Source organism: Diuraphis noxia, unplaced genomic scaffold (genome assembly GCF_037042655.1).
Source record: "Diuraphis noxia isolate RWA-SAM2 unplaced genomic scaffold, SU_Dnox_SAM2 contig0003, whole genome shotgun sequence".
In the NCBI taxonomy this organism is placed as follows: Eukaryota; Metazoa; Arthropoda; class Insecta; order Hemiptera; family Aphididae; genus Diuraphis; species Diuraphis noxia.
In genome coordinates this window covers 25673485-25696416 of record NW_028301713.1, presented here as the reverse complement: position 1 = coordinate 25696416, position 22932 = coordinate 25673485, and the positions used below count along the sequence as shown (strand labels likewise).

Sequence of the window (22932 nt, the reverse complement as noted above, 5' to 3'; positions counted from 1 at the left end):
CGGGGGGGGGATGAAGGAAAAGGAAGAAAGGAAGGTAATATTTGTTTGTGTTCACATCGCTGCAACCGGATGAGGCGTGCTAGGACCCTCAACCGAAGAGAGTTTACCTACAATTGCACTTAAAATTAACATTTGTTTCGGCAGTGGAATACATAGCCGGGGGGGGGGTAGTAGCTCCATACCCCCCTGAAATCTTTTCAAAAATTAGAAAATTATTCCTTCGATCTATGAAAGTTATGCTGCCTATACAAATCAGTAGGGCTTGAATTTCAATGCATTTACCTCTTTTTTGGAGGATGTCTTACTCGATGCTTTCTGTTGTAAAACAAATATGTTTTAAGTACTCCGGATTCTAATTTCTAACCACGAATTTTTTTGCATTCATGGCGGATTTTATACTTTTTGGCCATTTTTGTGACTTTTTGAATACATTTTTACATTTTTTTTTATCTATTTCTCGTCTTATGGCAAAAAAAAAATTGACCTCATTGAAATATAAGTACTATATATTATATAGTAGGTAGTATTATAGTACTACGTTATATTAATTGTTTTCATTTTTAACTATTTTTGACTTATCCAATTAGCCGATTTTATTATACATTTTTTTTTTACAGTGTAATGATGCAAATACAATTTTATTTTTTCTCGTTTTTTATAATAATTTAAATTTATATAATAATGCATTTTTTGATATTTTTAGAGCATTTAAGTCCGAGCCCTAAAAATCAGGATAGCCGAACAGGAACTGAGACCTAAAATAAAACCTCGACATCGGTATGTAAACTACTGGGAGACCCAACTCTGTGTAAACGCATTATGAGCAATGAATCTCAAGATAGTATCCATGGTACTGGGCCAGACGTTCGTACAAATAATTACTTCAAAATGTATTAGAAAAATGTTTATAAATTAATTGTAATTTAAGAGGAATCTGGATTTAGGTACGTGTAAATATAGAAACTAGCCCGAAGATCACCATTGGAATGCACCTATATGTACACACAGATCTGATGGTGTGTATTAGTAATGGGCATGAAATCCAAGTATCCGGATTTGAATCATATTCTTATCCGGACTTCCCGGATTTGCTTTTTATGTGACTTCATTTACAAATATTTTTAATGATTTAATGGTAAATTAAATTATTTTATTACAATGAAAATTTTTTGAATACCTTTATAAAAATAATTGTTGCAGTGTTATAGAGTATTTATTTAGTTATTTTGATTTTTATTAGATATTATTTAATAATTATTAAATAAAATGGTATGTTACATTATTTGACATTTTTTTTTTAAGTATAAAAATTTCAATAAAACCATTTACATATTTGAGTAATTGTTTTTATTACAGCTAAGCGCAAAACATCACTGGTACTTAAAATGCGTTCGAAATTTTGTATACAAAAATTATGACATAGAATTAAAATATTAGTAGTATATTATAAAAATGAGTCATTGAACAGCAAAATCGAGTTGAATAATTTGGATACTCTGGTTAATCCGAATAATGTGTAATAACTAGTGTGTATCAACTCGTGTTGATGACGATCTAAAAGATGATGGTCATACATGCTATTACCTAACCATGGTTATCAATCTGCAATTATTTTTGTATCCAAATTTTCAATAGACAATAGTGATGGTATTTTTTTACTTGATTATTAAAAAAAGTATTGAAAATTTCATTTTTGAACTCCCGAAATTACCAGCTAGATCCGATTAGCTGTCAAAAATATCTATTGAAATCTACGAGGAAAAAATGGATAATGGAAAAAATAAGATACGTTTTTACGATGTACAGTAAAAGCAGTTAACTTAAAATAGATAAATCTGTGAAACTAATTACTAAGTCGTTTGAGACAACCAAATGGAAAATTCTTAATTAACCGTCGTTTTCAATAAGTATATTTAACTCAGAGGCGTGATTACAGGAGGAGGGGGATTTGAGTGTCGAGCAAACATTTTATTTTAGCTAATTGTGGAGGGGTTAATGATTCAATCACTTCACCTCAATAACTGTTCAACTACCTAGGTTAACTTATCAATTGAAAAAAAAATGCCAAAATGTGTGTCAAAATAACTACCTTAACTAAATAAATGACCATAACTTTGTATTAAATTGTCAAGCTTTTTTAAAAATAATTTTTCTTCATCAAACATTAATCAAAAACAACCTTAAATGTCAACAAAGAGCATAAAAAGATCCAAAATATTTAGAAAATGTAAATTTATATATTTGATGAAAATTCAAGTCTACAAAGAAATCCCCAAATTTAAAGTTGGTTGAAAAGATTGAATCATTTTTCTACTGCAAAACTAAAATTTTCTTGTCATGCTGCCAAAAATTTGAATCTGCCAGTGAATCATCCAATACTATTATACCAACAGGATCAATTAAATCATAAATATAACTTCTCGTCTTAGTTGATCCTAACTAGAACTCACATCAGCGGCGTGGACAAAATGTGGAGTGCGGCGAAAAAACAAAAATTAGTGGCGGAACAGCAAAATCATTTCTAGTATCACATTTATGAAGAAATCAAAGAATAACGACAAACAACCATATTTTTTTAATATTTTAAAATATACATTCGAGTATAAGCTTAAGTTATTATATTTTTTTAATTTAAATTATTTACATTGAACATATTGTATTTAAGTATTGGTAGGTATATACTATATACCACGGACTATGATTATAATGGAATGGTCTCAAAACATTATCAGTGGAACCAAAATGTCAAAATGACTAGGGAGTTTTAGGAAAACAGTGCCATCTATTATTCAGTTTTAATGACGACAATGCATAATATAATATAATAACAACTTTGCAATATTTTAGATATAAATTTGATATTTTGATAGTTTTTAGGTACAGACAAGCTTTGGAAACTTTTTTTTTTCACATTATTTTTATTTTTATTTTTGTTTATTATAAGTGTGTACTGATGCATTCTCGTAATAATGTAATACGAAATAATAGACATTAGTACATCACTTTTATGGTCTTGCCATGGAAACTGAATTGGTCTATATTCTGAAAAGAAATTTTCCAAAGTGAGTTCAAACAATTTCCAATTTCCTGTAGAATATAGAAAAGTAAATATTTTATAACAAATAATTAACAATGTAAAAATATCTTCCGGAAGAAAATGATCAGCACACACAAATTGCATAACAGTCTTTGCAAATATACTTTTTGATCACCAAATTCCATGCCAAAGAATTGTTCTTTGGAACTTTAAATAGAGAAATCTTCGGATTTTTTTATGCTTGAACATCCCAGAATGAACACTTCCCTTACTTTCATTTTAAATTTTCAAATGTAAAAACAAAATCTAAAATGTCTAGTATCGAACTGCCGATTACCGAAGATTAAAAATCAAATAATAATCATAAATGAATAAATTATTTTCACTTTCAATATATTAAAAAAAGGCGGTATAGTGTAGTTATCAAGGAATAAATGATAGTATCGTGCTTAAAAGCCAGGTTGCGCTTGAGAGCATAAAAACCCCTAGTGGCTAGTATCAAGGAAGAGTACAGACATTTGCGACCCGTCCCGCTATACACTACTCATCATTTTGAGACCAGTCCATTATAAATTATAATCATAGTCCGTGGTACATTCCTATAATACAGAAGAAATCATATTTTATAATTAATAAATATAGTTTAGTAAGTTGTAATATAATTTGGTTTTTATTCAATTAAAAGTTAAACATATCGAAATGATACAGTACTTATTTTTCTGGGCAATAATATACCAATATCCAGTATAAAATAACATTTACAGCTCATCTGTAACAGTTGTCACCCACAACTTTTAGTTCTCATTTAATTTAGGAGTTTTATTAATACAAAAATATTATATTATTAACTGTTTTGTTATATTTGTATACAAAAATAGAATAAGTATAACACGTTTTTTTTATCCTCAATGGATGTAATGTTTATATTTTCAATCACCTCAAATTAAAATTTTACAAAATACATTATACAATTTGAATTATAAATATTTCAACTTAATTGTGATATAAGCTAATAAATTGTACAAATAATTGGTGTTTATTAAACTTAAACTTTTATTTCCGTTTTTACGAAAAATGTATGTGTAGCACTAATGTTAATTTATGTTGTTGTTTATGTTAAATGAAAATATTGTGGAATGAATTCTAAAATGAAAAAAAAAACAATAATCGTATACCAAACAAAATGTTAAAGTAACCTAACCAGTAAAACAATATACTGAATTAATCTAAATCTCTAAAAAATAAATACTCTATTAAGTTAAAGAAATTTATAAGGATTATTATATTATTATATCATTAATTTAAAAAAATAAATAAATATATGTAATATTAACATTATATAAACATATTAATTACTTTGTTAACAAGTCAACAGATCCATTAAAAAAAATAGTAATGATGATAAAAATTATAATAACAAATTTTTCTAACATTAATTTAAATGCTTTAATTAGAATTGTATAACAATTAAATTTGATACTAAACAGTAAACAATAATAAAAATATAAAATTAGTGACATTCGGATAGGTATGTATATAACAAACAATAATAACTAAAACATAATAAATAATAATACTTTGTTATTTCATGGATGATGTATTAGATAACATGATTTTATCACATACGTGTTTGTTTTCTCTAAGAGATTCAAAGGATAATACAATTTATTTATCGATTCCTAGTTTTTTTTTTGTTTGTTTTTTGTTCCATAAAACATTTACTTTTTTAATGGATCAAGACTTTCTAATGAGAAATCTTCAGTGCTCATTGATAAACCTCGACTGAAACCATCCTGAAACAAAATAATTTTCAATTGTTATTTCTTCATAGATTCTAATTAAATTATATTTTAATTTTTACAGAAGTTACATTCTTACCTTCATTTCTTTAATTCTTTTGTCCAACAAACCAATATCACTTTCAATACCATTTTGTACACTTTGCCCGAAATCGTCCATACCGAATGGATCATCAGCGGATGTTCTTGGTTGACCAGCTGGTCTTGGTGTTGCTTTAAACGGACTTAGGCCAAATATGTCATCAGAATTTTGAGAACGGCGTCCTGTATCTCTAGCAGGTTTTGGAGGAGGAGCCACTACAAAAACAAAATAAAAGTAGAATAATAAAAAAAAGAATCTACTTCACCCAGGCAAGTGATATTGTGTAATACGTACATAATGGAGGTGATGTAGGAGAGGTAACGTTATTATTGTTTGTTCTTGGTTCAAAATTATTTTCCATTTCATTTAATAAAAGGCCTTCAAGTCGTGTGCCAACACTAGGAGATGGTTTTGATTCACTAGGGGATGAAATAAATAATTAAAACTCCAGTCAAAAATATGAACTAATACAATAATAGTTTTATTATTAAGCCATTGCAGAATTTGATAAAAAAAAAGTTATGATTTATTAAGTTTATAATTTAAATCTAATATAGCAGTACTTTACACATTTATAGTATATTTTTTGATTATATGTGAAATGTTTTTTATACTAAAAATGATAGAAAAAAATATGTTATGTTATTTTTTACCATTACAAAAAATGTAGTTCTTTATAAAAAGAGCCTAAAAATTTAACTAACACAAGATAATAATCAGTGGCGTAACGATAGGGTGGCATGACGGGCAATGGGCCACGGGCCCAGGACTATAGAGAGCCCTTCAAAAAAAAAAAAGTACATTCAAAAACAAATCACCATTAGTGAAATTTATAAATACGATTCCGTTTAAAAATATATGTATATTCTTGTAAAATAAAATAAATTTAATAACTGATCACGATTATATTTATAGATTATTTTATTTACCAGTCCGTTGACATTGTCGATATTAATATTATTATACATTTAATGATATTGTTATTTGTAGAATGGAAATAAGAATGAATGTCATCGCAATCGCTTGTCTTTGAAACCGAACGTAACATTTTAGCTGTAAGATCAATTCTTAAAAATCAAATAAGTCAACTTAATTCAACTAGAGATCTTGCTCAACTTTTAATCGTGAAAAATCATTTTTTAATCATTCTTTAACAGCCAGTTTCCCAGAAGTATGTACTGCTCTTTTATTATTTTTGACAATTCCTGTTACATCTGCAAGCGCGTTCCGGTCATTTTCGAAACTAAAAATTATTAAAGGATATTTAAGGAGTACAATGATGCAAGATCGTTTAAGTGGCCTGACGTTAATTTCAATCGAACAAGAAACAGCCCGAGAAGTTGAACCTTTGAAAATTTAATCGATATGTTTGCCGAAGCAAAAGCAAGAAAGAAGAAATTTTGTATTGCTTTGTATATATTTTTTAAACCAAAAAAATGTTTAGTAAAATTTTACTATAAAAATAATATTACACTAAACATGTTTTTTATAGTTTGTAACCTTTTATAGAAGGGTAGAATTTTATAGGTGGTTAATTTTTGTAGGCTATTCTTCATATCTCTTTCTTCCAAATTTATAAAACTAAGGGCCCGATTGGATTATTTTGCCACGGGCATTAAAAGTTCTAGTTACGCCACAGATAATAATAATACATCGTTAATTTATTTTTGTGAAAATCCCAAAACATCTTATATTAAGAGGACGTTTTAACAAGTATGTGTGTAGCGCCCTCTTAAAGGGAACCCTATTAATTGCCTCATTTTTTTACTATAAATAATGCATGTAAAGCATATAACCTAACCTCCATGGTAGAAATAAGAGATGATGTCATTACTAGAATTGTAAGATAAATCATTGACAGACTTCATAATAGAACTATTAATTTTTTTTTATAAATAAACATGTTTATAAAAATTAGATAAAAATACTAACCTAAAATGGTCACCATTGTTATTAACACTTCTTGGAGGTACAGGTGGTGCCGTACCGGATTGAGGAGAACTATTGCCATTGGCCAGGTTGATGAGGGTGGATGAATTACCATTGTTCACATCATTTACTTGCATCATATCACTGATACCATTTTGACGCATGTATTGTTCAACATCAATCTAAATGTGTAAAACGGGTTCATGTCAAAAAGTTCCCACTAGTACTATTGTTCTATTACCTTTCCACTAAGAGCATCAGATAGCCTTTGGCGCAAAACACTATTCTCATTTTCCAACTCTTTAACACGTTGTTGCAAAACCATAACTTTACGTTGAACTTCCATGTCTAAAAAACGTCTAAGAAAAGGAAAAACAAACTAATTTGTAGGTATTCATTGTGTTTATTTATTTAATGGATAAATTATTATTAATAAATTATTCATTTAATAAATCATGTTATGTTAGTATTTATCAATTAAAATCAAGGTTAAAATATTAAAGCCAATTTATTTATCGAATATATTATGTAATTTTATGTACAATAGTTATAAACAATTTTTATAAAAAAATAAATATTATGATCTAAAACTTAATATAAAATTAAATTTAATGGGAATCAGTGTCACATTTTAATAGCCTTTTTAATGATAAACAATTGGTGGATCTTAATCGTCTAGGTTCACTTATATCTGTAGTTCTAAATTGTGAACATCCTATGACTTCGGAATCAGATCCCAATGACAAGGTAGGTTCAACAGTAGGCGGTTGATTTTGATTAACCCATCGTTCCAAAATGGATTCTCCTTGTTCATTCTTTTCTTTATTCATTTCATCATATTCAATCTTACAGATATCAGCTACACCTTGGAAAATTTCTGGGCCAAAATTATCCCAATTTAATTCTATTCTAGTTTTATCTTGTTGTATTTCACTATTAATTTCCATCAACGGACAATCAATGTCTGCATCGCTAAAGTAATCTGACATCTCATTATCTGAATAACGTTTGTACTCTACCATTTCGTATTGTTTTTGTTCAATTATATTATAATCTAAAGATGCCCATCGGTCATCGTCATTTGTATACCGATCTAAAACAATCCTTCCACCTCTACCATATCGTGGCCTACATAAGCCTAAAGATTTATGATACTTATTTTTTTCTATGTAAACTGGTTGGAAACCAAATGTAGGATCCACAGGTTCCGGAGAATTAATAGGAGCCAGGTAAGAACAATGTTTGTTTCGACGGAAAGACCATTTACTACCACCATCTTCAACATTTTGGACTTTATGTGGAGGTGAGTACAATTCTTCATCAGAACTTAAATGTTCCATATCATATGACTTATGTTTCCTTTTTCTATAGTGTCTTTTTTCTCTTTTGGCATCCTGGTATTTAGCATTTGCAGAATTTTTTTTCATATCACCTTGTTTCCACATGGCAGACATATAATGATTAGTTGAAATTGGTGTGAATGCATGTCGCACAGTTTTCACTAATTCCACGTCCTTGTAAATATGTCCATTAAAGTCACGTAAATCAAATCGTTTTTGGTAAGTATCAAGAGTTAATTGTACCAATTGTTTCTTAAGAGTTTCTCTGTGTTGTATCGTTCCAATCAAATCAAATGCTCTAGCCAAGTTTCTACGTAATCTTAACATTTTTTCATAAGACGCCTCATCATTTTTCCTATTTTTCCTAGTTTGAATTTTATCACGCCTTTTCCTGAATGCTACGTATGAATCATTAGGAGGAGCACCAGCTATAGGTTCAGTACGAACAGCTGGAGATAATGTGTGACCTAAACGTACTCTCTTCCTCAACCAATAATCATAAATTAATAAGATAGTATCTTCGTCATCTTTAGTTAGTGACTTAGCGTCAGATAAATCAATAATATTGTAAGTGCTATGTTTTTCCCATTTATCGACAAGCTCTTCAAGTTTATCAGCCGTAATACTATTTGATCTACCAGTCGTATTTAGCCATTCTAAGTCTTCAGAGTCATAATCATATTCTGGAACATCTTGTTCCATTGTGAATGGTGTTATGTGTATCAGTTGTTTTGGAGGGTGGCAATTTGGAGGATATGTTTGATCATGCCATTTTAAGTCATCGTTAATTAATTTAGCTACTTCAGGTGTAGGTATAACACTTCCAGCGACCATGGCACGTTGTAAATGATGTTCTGATTCTTCTTCTTTTTCCATACCACTGGGCATTTGGGGGACAGCGCGCTTTAATTCCATACACTCGTGCAGGTCAGGCAAATCATCAGACATATAGATTGGTAGAGGTTTTGAAACATCCAACTGCCGAGCTCTGAAAGTCGGCTTGTTCGTCGGCTTGCTGGGCCACCTACCACAATAACAATCCGACATTACTATTTTCCTTTAAAACAACTATTTTACTTTACAGGGTGATCAATATGCATAGCTCAAAAAAATTGTTAAAGAAATTAATTGATTATTATGTAGCCATTTGACAGAAATATGGCCTAATGTATAATATTTAATACTATGTTTCTACAGTCACTGTTTATTTTTACTTCTTAGAATGAATAATAATTAGACAATCTATTATTTTATATTCATATGACATTAATTTAGTCTTATGGAATTTGACCACCCTGCAATATCTAATCTACTAGAACAAAGTATTTTTTCTTTAATTTTTTCTACTAATAAAATAATTCTAAAAGGCACGACTTCAGTAGGCTAGACAGAGTTCGGCATTTGAATGTTTTCAACCGTGCAGATAATTAAATATTATTAATTATTACACACTATTGTTAATTATAAAAAAAAAATCATGCAACAACTACATTGATACTAATGTTAGTCGTTATTTTGTTGACAGCTGATAAACAAAATTATTAGAGTGGAGAAAAATTTTAATAAACAAATAATTTAAATCTAGATCATTAAAATATTCAATTACAAATTCACATTCTAAGTTATTGTTTCATTAAAACAATTTAACAAAGAAATACATATAGATTACAAATTAACAAAGAGACTTTCAAGTTTGTGTTTTAATAAATGCCTAAGTTTCTAGCAAAATGAAAATTAAACAGTATAGATTACCATACAGAGTAAATATTTAGATTTCAATTTATTTAAAATATGAAGAATATTTGACTGGCTGTATTAACTCAGTGTGCTTAAAAATTTGAGCTAACTTAAGTTTCATTTAAGGATAAATTTTTAAACACTTATTTATCTCAAAAATGAAATTCTCATATTAATTAATGTAGATCTATAATAATATACACAATTAGTATAGGCATGTAAGTAGGTGGTTAAGAGTATGCGACTGCAGACTGCAACTCTGGAAAGGATGACCTGATTATTGGTTCAAATAAAATATGTTTTCGTCATAAAAAGCAAATATTCTAGATAGACTGAATCAATAATGCTACTAAATAGACATCTAATCATAAGTTAAATTTTTTAGCAAACATCCGAAGATAATTAAGACCAACATAGTAATTATTCTTGCTCTTGAGCTAAATGATAACATACTTGTATGCAAGATCAAAAGCTTGTCCAATGCTGAGAGTGATCTCTTCAGCTAACTTGTCACTCATAAATACAAAACAAGTGTGTCGTTCAGATTCATTTGAGTCTTTTACAATAAAGCTGAAAAATTGTTTGTCCACCTTATCGTCAGCACAGTAAGAAATTCTGTGCAACGGATATTGATGCATTATTACCTATAGGAAAAATAATAGGTATTTATACCAAATGAACTCAAAGACCAATAACAATAGTAATTCTACTTTTGTTTTTGGATCTTGAAGTGCAACACCCTCAACACTTATAGTAAGTTCAACTTTTGGTACTTTAGAACCTTCAGCTTTCCGGACTTGCTGATTAAATTTTAATTTTTGAATAGATTCTTTGATCACTTTAAAACCTTTTGGTTGGTCTACATCAACGTTTCCCAGAAACTGTAAATCATAATTACTTGGTAAATTAACTACTAAAGAACAATGCAATTTTAAAAACTTGTTGATACCTTAACGATGTATGCAATATGACCCTTTTGTAAAGCTTCAGGAGGATGTATCCAATTTCGGTTTTCTGGAAAAAATATTAATGTTTAAAATATATTCGTATTAATGTCAAATGTAACTTACCTCCTCCTCCTTTAGCTGATTTGTTGTTGGAGTTTTGAGTCCATTTCAAAAGATTTCCTGTGTTCCTCATGTCGAAGAAAATATCTCTGAAATTTTCAAAGAAAACTAGTTAATTTATAATTAAGACTGTATCATATATGTGTTTATGTGTTGATATTGGTAGAAATATAAGATGGTAATAAAGTTCACAAACACTGGATGATGATATCGTTTTAAATAATCAGTCTACAAATGTATAAATACTATTTTCAAGTAGAGTCAGTCTACAATCTGGGTCAATGTGTAAAATGTAAAAGATATTGGAATATCGCGAGCAGATAAATCTTACTGCTACCTATGATAATCTCTAAAAGAAGGTAACGGTAGCAACGACCATAATCCAACGATCAGAAATCCTGAGAAAATTGATTGATTGGCAGAGCTCGGAATGATTCAACGAACAAAGAGAGCGATCAGTTATCAATGATAGGCTCCACCACTGACTCATCGAGTGGGTGTGGAAATTTATTCTATAGTCTGCATTTCCATCCGAGTACTGAAGTACCAAAAGTTTAACGACACCCAAACGAACAACAGTACCTACGAGTAAACAAAAACGATCAAAGTCGAGTATGTCAGACAGTCGGAGAGTTCGTACGGTGGTTCACACTTTTGACTTATCGCGACGTGATAAGACGTCGGCGTACGAGGCGTACAACAATAACAATAACACCGACGGGCGAGCACTATATACTCATAACAAAGGAAACCCGTGACCGACGGGTCCGAGATGGAAATCGAAATACTCGTAACAATATTAACAACAACGACGAAAATAACGAGAACAACGATAGTAATAGAAAATGTCCGGCTTACGTATTGAGACGGGGCCGAAGCGGTTTATGTGAAAACCTGTTGGCTTCCTTGTAATATCGCAAAATCGTCGTGTGGCAGGGCACTTTTTATCGCTCTGCGACGCGCGCGCGTTCGTTGCGGTCGGATCGCGTTCGTGTTTCGACGGCAAACGTGTTGGCGTGCGCTTACGCTAACGTTACGGCGGCGGGACAACGGCGTTCGGACGGCGAGAAGGACGAGCACGAAAACGCCATTTTGATAGGCACTGCTGATACGTCGGCGGGGTTCGCGGGGCGGCACGGCGGTCGGCGATAGTGAATGCTCGTGCACGAAAAACGGGAATTTCAAAAACAGGCGTGGCCTTCCTCGTTGAGTCACAGCCGCGCGCACTAGCGACCCTGGAATTATACAATGTCTTTGGCCCGACGTGTAAACCGCGCCCGCGAAAACCGACTTCGGATAAGCCGCGCGTTATTATTGTTATTTGTTAAGCCGTTAAGCCGCCGCGCCGCCGCCGCCGACGTCTTTGTTGTCTATAATAATAATAATAATAATAATACTCGCACAGTATGGCCAGTGTACACATAAAAAAATATCGTTAGTCGAATATTGTTTGTGTGGTAGGATAATAATAGGTGTAATAATAATATTATATTGTTGAAGATATTTTACGGTTTTGTGCCTGTAGTGAATTATTATAATATTATTATGTTTTTCACAATCTTTTAAGAGGACGCTACACAAGCTGCTGCATGACGTATTGTCTCCGTCTTACAATCATGTCCTACAATATTAGTGTAAGACATAGCGATAACTTTTTCGCGCTGGAATGAACCGATAAGGCCACGGTCACAACTCAGAAACGATATTTTCACCACATAAAAAACAGAACTTTGGCAGCGAAATATCGTTTCGATGTCGGAAAAATAATCATCAAGTTTGAAAAAACATAAAAATTTTGAAACGATCAGTATTGTTTTCGTTTTAGTTATATCAAAAAGATAAAAACAACATTTCATAGACAATAATGTTCTCAACTGTATTGTATATTATTAAAAATTATTAATATTAATTATCATTTAAAAATTATTATTATCAACAATCACTACAGTCTGATTACTAGCCCGCCCAAAACTGTTTTCGCTATTTTCGCACATTTGTAAGACGATGGCGATGAGAGCGAATGTATCCATAGACCTATAAACTTAGTTTATATGTCTATGGGACGTGCATCGTCCTCTTAAACCATTGATCTGCTACCTCAGTTTATTGGTCCGTGTTTTATGTTCCATTCGTCAGCAAAAATTGCAGTGAAAAATGTCTCGACTTCTGCTACCTATTTATAATAACCGTAAGTAACGAAATTTTCTGCTTCTATAACCAATCAAATCTGTTTTTGGATGAATTTAAGTTTTATATTAGTTTCATATACGTATATAGTGAAATAATTTAGTTTAACTTTTAGAAAAATAAGTAATTGATTTACCATTATATATCGCAACAATATTTTAAAGTACGATAAGAATTCGAGCCTCCCTCCCAAACCAACCAGTATAGCTGTAGCTCGATCAGTGGTGTGGGGGGGCTACTATTTTATTTTATTACCTATTATAAGTTTATGGCTATTATAAATTATTATATAGACCGACTATATAACCGTGATTAAAATATCACTAATTAAAATTTCAAGGGGAGAACAAACGCCCCTCCCTAAGCTAAACTATTGCAACGAACATGCACCAAAAATTTAATTTTTTATAAAACCATAATATAATACAGTATTATGTTATGTTACGATTATAATATAGCTATCTAAACGTATTGTTATTGTAATTTACAGAGAAATTCGTATAACAGTGACACGAACAATGCATTTGCTGAATGCTGCAGATAACTCTATGACGTATGCGTTAGCTAAAATAGTATAATGCTTAATAATCTTTATAGTGTATTATTATATAGTTTATTGTCGAATTAATCGTGTTCGTGTTTCGTGACTATGCGTACTACGCTTTTTCTAGCAAGTCAGTGAGATCGAATTTCCTCGTATTGTATTTCGTCATACACACTTAAATAATAATAATAATAATAATATTTATTAATTATTCAACAAAAAATATATTATACAAGTTGAAGGTACTTTTCTGTTATCCCTACTACCGCGACTCTCAATTCTGTTATCTCGACTACCTCGTTGATGCCGCGACTACTCAATTCTGTTATTTCGACGACTATTATAGTACTATCCAGATAGTTCCGTATTTTAATACATAATACACATCATGAATTGCCATTTATGTAATAATGTATATTAGTATAACGTTTTTTATTAGCAATCACAAATTATCACAGTAGTGGAGAGTTATAATATAAAACCACGATTTAAGATAGTACTAACTTAAATCGTATATAAAACATAACATCATCAATATTATCACAAAACGTCAAATTACAAATTCTAAAATTATCACAGCAGTGGAAAGTTATTATAATATAAAACAAAAAGTCATCAAAATTATCAATAAAACGTCAAGCGATAGTCGCGACATCGAGCGGTAGTAGGGATAACAGAAAAGTACCGTTGAATTACTAAATAACAGATATTTGTTGGATCACCTCCAAAGCCAAAGGTTGTGCTGGAGGTACATACATAATAAAATGTATGTTATAGACATAAATAATAATACTGCGTATTACTGTGTATTATACCATTATATTATAATAATAATGTATAGAATTTAAATATCAGATTGGCATATATAGTATACTGTATACTTAATACTTAGGTACTAAGGTATATACCATATTACTATGTACCTATATATTCTATAGAATATACGCTATGCATTTGTAATTTATACTTAAATATAAGAGGGCATAAGTGCTTATAGTGAATTCCAGAAGCTATATCGTCCCACTTCCACTGAAACTTTAAGAAAATTCAAAAATTATTTCTATGGTCTATTATGGAAGCTACTGCAAATACAAATTTGTATAGACGTACAGGAACCGAAACCTAAAATAACATCAGTATACTATAAACTTGCGGGAGATCTCAGACCCTATAGTTAAACCAATTCTGAGTAAACACGAATCAGCCTACCCCCAAGCAAAATCCTGGCCACAAGTGTATTCCAATTGTCGAAAACGAGTAAATTATACCTATCCATATTATAATTGAAAGATTACGAAACACTAGTTATAGTTGTGCAATACCTACTTGTATTATACAATCTCATATTCATTTTTTTTTTAATTTTCTCATTAATTTTAATATAAGATACATATAATAGATAAGGTTAGTGAACTATATGAAAACAATTTAAATCGTAAACATATTTTTATTTGCCTATTAGATTATAAAGTATAAACACGTAAAACACATTTTATATTACCTTGTACCTATCTATGTGTCTATGCTGGTTATATAGAGTATAAACCCATAAATCATAATGATTAACACATAAAAAATATTATTTTTAACGTTTTATTTAAATGCATATTACCTATACTATACACACATTATACCATATAATTATTATAACTTTTAATATATTATGTTAATTTATAAGTATTGATGTACCATATAGATAGGTACTCACAGTGTCGGATAATTCAAAGATACAAGCAATGCATTGTATTAGGGCTCCATCACTATTTGAAATATAATATTATAGTTGCGATATTGTAGTGATCTCTCACTATTGCTTATAAATAGGAATTCTTGACGTTGGAAATCAGGATTGTATACGAATGAAAATTTCATATAGCTCATTGAAGACACAGTGTTTATTAGATATTAGCAAAATGTTCATTAACATCATTTGAAATTTGTGGACAGAGCAAGAAGTCTCTAATAGAGAAATAATTAGTTACCAACGGTACAGATTTAAATTACTGCAGGGAATAAACTCTTATAGAATGGTGGTGACGTCAAGTGCCAGGGTCGATGACCAAACTCTACCAAGTTTTACTTTTATGGGATTGTGTTCCATAATGATAATGCTATGATAAAAATAGTCCCGTGTTTATACAGAATTTCTCCAAAGTTATGAATACGTGGTAGAGATGTGGATCAAAAGAGTCTACACAAATGTTGTTATATAGAAACGTCCCAACACTTATTCGTAGATAATATAAGCTAATTCAACGAATTTTGAACAGGAATGAAAGTATAGAAAAGTCTTGTTGACTAGATATTATATTAATACTTTGAAATTTGGACGCTTTTCGATTCTTAGAATCAGCAATTGATTAAACATGAATATATCATTGTCGAGGTTCGAGGATTTTTGGTAATCTGGGCGTTGTTTCTATTGGTATATCTGCCGTCAATCATAGTTGTATACTCTGGTATTTATGTAATTATAAGAAAACGATTCTGTCGGTTCACTAAAATATCAAATTATCATAAATCGAAATATGGCATAAACAATAAACATACCTACTACAGTATTAGCACAGAATAGATTAAATAATATCTTTTGCTTTTTTTGGGAAGAAGGCTGATAATTTGCTATACAGTAGACGTTATGATCGTATTATACCACCCGTATATAATATTATAGAATTACATGTTTTAAAAACTTACTATGATCGTCTCGTATAGTCGTATCTTACACTCTTAAGGCTTAAACTTAATAAATCTCACCACTCACCAGTCACCAAAGATTAAAAGATCAGCACTGTTTGCTTGTAGATATTTGATACAATTGTTATACTCATATTCAACTCCATCCCTCGTTGCTGGTAGAGAATGACTTTAGTCCATCACCAAAATGAACTGGATTAGCACTGTTCCCCTTATTAAAGGTAAAAATGTTAAACGGTCGCAAATATTATAACACAAACATAAATTTCGATTGAAAAAACCCGTTTAGTTGGTGTAAGCATAAAAACAATCGTAAATCAAAATACTTAGCCAATGTGATAATCGTCGCTCATGCGCTTGACGAGTCTTGCAAGTTACAGCAGCGTGACTGTCTGTTTGCGCGTGCGGCAGCGTTAAATAGTAAAATTTGATGTCGTCTGCTTAGGTGGGTGAACCAAAGTTTAGGAGTGGGCATAAAATGCATACCACTGAACCATAACTCATGCGACATTTAATATTTATTGGGAGGGGGGGAGAGTAACGATTAGGACCAGTTACAATAAATGACAATGTCCCTCCTATCTAGGGTCTTCGATGGCTTGACTTAATTATTAACTTATGTTTGTTAAAATATATTTTTACACGAATACTTCGTACATATTATTTTTATATACCTAGTCTATAATCAACTGAAGTATACGACACTATTGTGACTAGGAACTTTAATAATGAGTTTAGTATGTTAAGTATAAAGAATTTTTGACATTTTCAGAAACTTTTGTAATTTTAATACAAGATGACAATATAATACACTGTCATACTACATTGCAGAAACTACACACTGCTTCACAGTGGGACATTGTATCATTATTCACACAATAACCATTTTTCGGACGGCTTAAGATTTATAACTACCTTAATAGAGTTTTTGTAAGAGGCCTGTAATTTTTCATTTGCAACACTGGGGTGGGGAAGTCCTTAAAGTTCGTGATCTGGCATAGGATACATAATATTAGTCTTAAAATAAAAACATACATTTTTTATAGAGAACATTCAATGTGCATGCAAATAATAAATATACCTCAAGCGAATGCGATAATTTTAGTTCAACATTATAAGTTTACCGCTTTTTCGTTCATACATAATCAGGTTAGGCTACCTATATAATGGTCATCATAATATTTCAATTATCGTCAATGTTGCAGTGTTTGAAGTATTTCAGTAGGAAAAGTCATTAAAAAAAAATTGCAGTAAGTGTAATTTAAATATATCGTATTATTTGCTTTCTTCATGTTTATCTAATTATTTAATGGGTATTATAATGCCCAATATAACAATAAGACAGCTTACACTTTGAATTACTGTAGTACTAAAATTACAATCTACATGGCTACACAGGGGTAAAAAAAGAACTTGGCCAGATCATAATTTTTGAACATTTTTTTATACCTAATTAATATTATTTAAAAAAGTTAGATTATTTTTAAAATACATAAAAAATAAATAAATAAAATTATAATATAGGTATTATTATATTAAATTAGGTATTTAACCTCGTCTTCCATATAATTATTGGTCCTAAAACTCCATTAATCATTATCTAAAACTTTTATAATATTATCTTCACATTTTCTATAAGTACTTAATGAATAATATTATCTATAACAGATAAAAACAAATAACACAGAAAAAATAAGACTATGTTATCACAAAAACTATTATAATTTTCGATTTCCAACCGAATATCATCATAGACTCCAGGAAAATTAAAAAAAGTCGTTTAATAACAAAAATAATCTACCTAACGTAAGATAAAGTACATTTATCATATATTTTTTGATATTAGTTAAAATTTATTTATTTCTAATACACGACTTAATTGTTATACAAATAAATAATCTATGATCCAAGGAATTTATTTTTATAAGCTTAAAAATTTACAATACACTACGATTAAAATAATAAGCGACTTTGAAATTATAGGTAAGTACAATTACAATCTTTTAATTACATTTTTTGTAACGAAATACTTCAAACACGGGCAGATGCAATAGTGGAAGGCATTTATAATAGCAAACAATATAAATATACTAAGATACAATAGATCTATTTAGAATAATCAACTAAAATAAGGGAAAATTGTGATAATGGTTTGCGACAAGGTGATAATTTGCATTGGTGATGGTTGCATATACAAAATTCCTTAAAATATAGATTTTGATCCAAATTTCGCGGAAATGGTGTTATTTAGTCATTTCGAGATAGATAATCATGAAATAATTAATTCTATAAATCAATCCACCTTGCTATAAATATTAAATTTGATCATAATGAATAATTATGAATTATTATATTGTTATTGTTTTTTGTGTATGTAGACGGCGTACAACTTATTTATTAACTATACATTTATTATTTACATTATTATAACGACAATATTAACCGGCAACCATCTAGAGTATAGCTATTGTGATATTTTTTGATAATATCATACATATATTATAATTAGAATTATTATCAAAATCTATTTTTTTCGTCGTCTGACTATTATCAATATTATCAGCTTAGGTTTTTTTTCTAAGTCCGAGCTCGTTTAGGCTTTCAGGCTTTCTCAGCATCATATTAATAGACACATATTTCCATCTATTCAAATATTATTTCACGAGTTATTTATTTATTATCTTTATTTTTATATAGGTACGTTTCAAATAAAAAAAATGAACATACAGTTTTGAAAAAATATTTTATAACTGGCAAAAAATAGAGCAAAGGTGCTATTGGGAAAAATTGAAGATATAATGTGTATAATTTTTTATGAATTAGCACAAAATGGCTAAATTATTACATTTTTACAAGTAAGATTTTCAAAGTCGAAAAAAGGGTTGGGGGGATAAACAATATACATAAATATAAAGAAACAAACAAATACACAAAATAAACGTTGCATACAGTAGAAGCTTAGTAAAAATTTTTCAAAAATATAACTTTTAACACATGGTTCAATACAAAAAGGGGAAACATTTAAAAAAAAAAAAAAATGAGAAAATGAGAAAAAATAGCACAAAATGACTATAATTTAAATGTTGCGAGTACAAACAACATAGAAGAAGGAGATAAACAAGAACAATATATACACAAAAAAAGTTATAAAATTAAATGAAAAAAAAAAATACGTCAGTTAGGAGACACAAAAACAAGGAGGGGAGGGTACGAGATGGCGATTGGGTGCGGATTTGTAACAGTTTTGGCCACTGGTCACCCCCACAACATTTCACGACCGTTCCCAGAGTAACCGCCGCCAGAGGGTCTCGCGCGTCAACGACGACCGAGCGCGCTACGCTCGTGAACCCGTCGCTAACGCGGGTGATGGTCGGGAAACGCGTTCGGGTGACTTACCGCCGTGCACCTTCCGTGCTCTTTCTCGTATCCTCCCCTCCTATACGTCGCCGTCTTCCTGACGACATCTTCGGCCCTTAGGGGACCGCCAGACTAACGTGGGTCGCGGACGGTTTCTCTTCGCCAGCAACATAGACGTCGGAAAATCTGCCTGACGCCTTTCCAGCACGAGGTCTTGTACCTTCGTGGCTGGTCGGATTTTCCGGTTGTTGCTGACGGGTCCAGCCTACCTACGACCTCACCGCTGTCTGGCTCTTCAATGCCCTGAGCCGGCTCAATTTCGTTTTCAGCTTCACACGTCTTCTTCACCGTATCGTCGAGTGGGCCGTCCTCGGTAATCGGAGTGGGTTCGATGGGCCCAAACTCCAAGGACGGCGCGTCGCCACTGGACAATATTGCACTTCTGCCGACGAAAATTGACACGACATGGTCATTGGTGTCATTAGTATATTCTGCGTCGTGCGTTACGTCTTCGAGGACCACAGTGGAATCCACGGGTTCCGACTCTTGCAACAGCTCGACAAGTTTCGATATGGTATCTTGGTCGATAGAATTCAGAAAAGTAATGAGCCAGGTTTGCATGTTGTAGTGTTCGTCATACAATCCGTCCATGATGCCCACAACTATTTCATGCAGGATATGGACTAGTTCGACTTGTATTTCGTGTGTGTTACGGTAATGAGTAGCTATTTTTTAAATGTGCGTATGTAGTCGCTGGTCGAATTGAGAATTGCAAATGAACTAAAAACGTCCTTTTCAACACAGAAACCGATAAATTTAAAAATCTCCTAGACGAAAACATTTGTTACTAGCCAGCGAGTACGATAGGTAATCGTTCTTATCGGCCAGTAACATTAGAATTCGAGTGCGTTTATTTTCCTAAACTTTCTGCAATATTAGCGATTCAAATACCTTATACTATTATATTACAATCATTTATGAGCAGTAACTAAAAGCAAACAACTTTTATTTCCATTATTAATCTCATAAAAACATTTCTTAAATGTTCAATAAATAAAAAAAAAACTTAATTTTTTTACTTATAAAAATTACAAGTACCTATCTTATATTTTTAATGTTGAATCAAATGACAAACATTATATTTATTCCTTATATATATATATATATATATAGCCTTGCTCTATAGCCTTAGTTCTAGATATATTTTTTGAGTTTCATCTTCGCCAATCAAATTTCAATAGTTTCAAATAAAGTTTTTTTTATGAAAATTAGACACTGTTATGGCTATTATACACTAGTGAAGCACTTTATTACATTGTATGCTTGGCTTTTATGAAGGCAATTTTTTATTTCGGGAATGTCAACATTTAAAAATGTTCATCATTGCGCTAAAGAATTTGTAAACAGTAAAGTTCACAACATAAGTATTGAAGCAATATATTTTTTGACTTACGAAAAATGTTTTTATGTTGTAGATGTGGAATATTCTAAACTAATACGGCATGTGAACATTCGGTGAAATTGTAAATTGTAGACCTTCAAAACGTTGTTACAACGAAAATTTAAAAACAATAACTAGTATAGTTTGTTAAACATTGTTTTGGTACCAATAAGTTTTTAAAGATTATTTTTATTGATGGGTTTTGTTTGGTTTTAACATATTATTTTATTTTTGTGTAAACATTTTTAAAATGTTTTTTTTTAAATATTTTTTAAACATTTTTTTGTTACCAATAAGTTTTTAATGATTATTTTTATTGTTGGGTTTTGATTGGTTTTAACATATTATTTTATTTTTGTGTAAACATTTTTTAAATATTTTTTAAACATTTTTTTTATGAGTTTTACTTATATAAGCATAATATACGAATAAAAACATAGACGCATGCGTTTAACTAATATAATGAATAAATAATCATTCATTGGTTACATGTACGTGTATTTATGTTAAATATTAAGATAAAAAAATTGTTAAACAACACTGCTGTTAATGGCTTTTAAAGACATATGCTAATCAAGAAACTCCCTTCGCGATTTAGCGTGGAACGAAAGGAAGAACGGAACACTTACATTTGGTGTTCGGCATCCATGTTTAATACAAATTATTATAATATTATATACCTATCACATCTATATATATATTCTGCTTACTACTTATATTATGTATTATAATATTAATTTCGATGATACTCATTTTTTATTTCAGAACAGACACACACACACACACACACACACACACACACACACACACACACACACACACACACACACACACACACACACACACACACACACACACACGCGCGCGCGCACACACACACACACACACACACACACACACACACACACACACACACAAACACACACACACACACACATATATATATATAATATGAGGTACGTTGGTATGCATAATAGTAAAAAATAATATATTATTAAACGTTTCACGTCTGTCTGTTTAATTATTTTTCATTGTGGCCTAATTTTTTCGAGAAGATTATGTTTTAGATAATTCATTTCGAAGTTTGTAGATTAGGTAACCTTGGTAGTTGGTATACGTTACGCGTTAACTATAAAAAAGTATATCACATCTTGGTGAAATACGATCAAGCAAAAACGACTGACATTTGAAGTGCATACCTGCAGGTCTAGATGGTAAGTACTCACGGATACATCAGCGATAACATTATTACCGAGTTTATTAGCGGACGTAAACATAAATTACAATGCAAACTTATTGCATTTAGACAAGTTGAACTATTAACTATAAAGTATTAATTAGGTACTCGAAACCAATTACTAAAAACAATAATGTTACACACACATTATAACGATAACGTGTTAAGCAATTTTAGTATTTTTAAATGGTTAAATCATTCATAAAATGCAACCCATTTGTTTGGTGAAGCAATAACCGCGAGCCTTGTATTATAATAATATATTATATTATTATATAGTATTATGAATACCTGTATATGACCATATTATGTGGTATAGGCTCAGAAGCGTCTGTAAGGTTTATTTTTAAAATATTTTTTGTGGGGGGGGGGTGGAGGGGGAGTTTGATAGTTTGAATTCCAGAGTGTAATTAGCTGACTTCCAAAAACAAAATCTGATGTCAATGGACTGTGTACGAGTAAGTACTAAACTATATAT

The 22932-nt window shown here is 30.7% G+C and overlaps 1 protein-coding gene, 1 long non-coding RNA gene and 1 pseudogene across 9 annotated transcripts; 1 reads left to right on the top strand and 2 right to left on the bottom strand.

Moving 5' to 3' along the window:
• Positions 1 to 4614: 4614 nt before the first annotated feature.
• On the bottom strand, positions 4615 to 7193 carry LOC149057140 (uncharacterized; annotated as a pseudogene). The gene is made up of 6 exons (XR_016190907.1): positions 7089 to 7193; positions 6851 to 7029; positions 6720 to 6793; positions 5213 to 5337; positions 4916 to 5133; positions 4615 to 4830 (listed from the first exon to the last, which is right to left on the bottom strand). The product of XR_016190907.1 is annotated as an uncharacterized LOC149057140 (transcript).
• Positions 7194 to 7336: 143 nt separating this feature from the next.
• LOC107169767 (enhancer of polycomb homolog 1-like) lies at positions 7337 to 16790 on the bottom strand. 5 transcript variants are annotated; one of them, XM_015519608.2, is made up of 6 exons: positions 16487 to 16790; positions 10995 to 11080; positions 10874 to 10938; positions 10635 to 10805; positions 10378 to 10568; positions 7337 to 9211 (listed from the first exon to the last, which is right to left on the bottom strand). In XM_015519608.2, the coding sequence occupies exons 2-6, from the start codon at positions 11062 to 11064 to the stop codon at positions 7456 to 7458; spliced, it is 2253 nt and encodes a 750-aa protein (XP_015375094.2). In that variant the 5' UTR covers positions 11065 to 11080; positions 16487 to 16790; the 3' UTR covers positions 7337 to 7455. The 5 variants fall into 5 exon arrangements, with proteins under 5 accessions (XP_015375094.2, XP_015375092.2, XP_015375093.2 ...); XM_015519606.2 differs by lacking the exon at positions 16487 to 16790 and adding an exon at positions 11850 to 12225; XM_015519607.2 differs by lacking the exon at positions 16487 to 16790 and adding an exon at positions 11574 to 11815.
• On the top strand, positions 12433 to 22223 carry LOC149057139 (uncharacterized). Of its 3 annotated transcripts, XR_016190756.1 has the most exons (4): positions 12433 to 13179; positions 19117 to 19274; positions 20106 to 20490; positions 21252 to 22223. It is a non-coding gene; the product is annotated as an uncharacterized LOC149057139 (long non-coding RNA). The 3 variants fall into 3 exon arrangements; XR_016190755.1 differs by lacking the exon at positions 19117 to 19274 and having other exon boundaries at positions 12845 to 13179; XR_016190754.1 differs by lacking the exons at positions 12433 to 13179; positions 19117 to 19274 and having other exon boundaries at positions 19283 to 20490.
• The last annotated feature ends 709 nt before the right edge of the window (positions 22224 to 22932 follow it).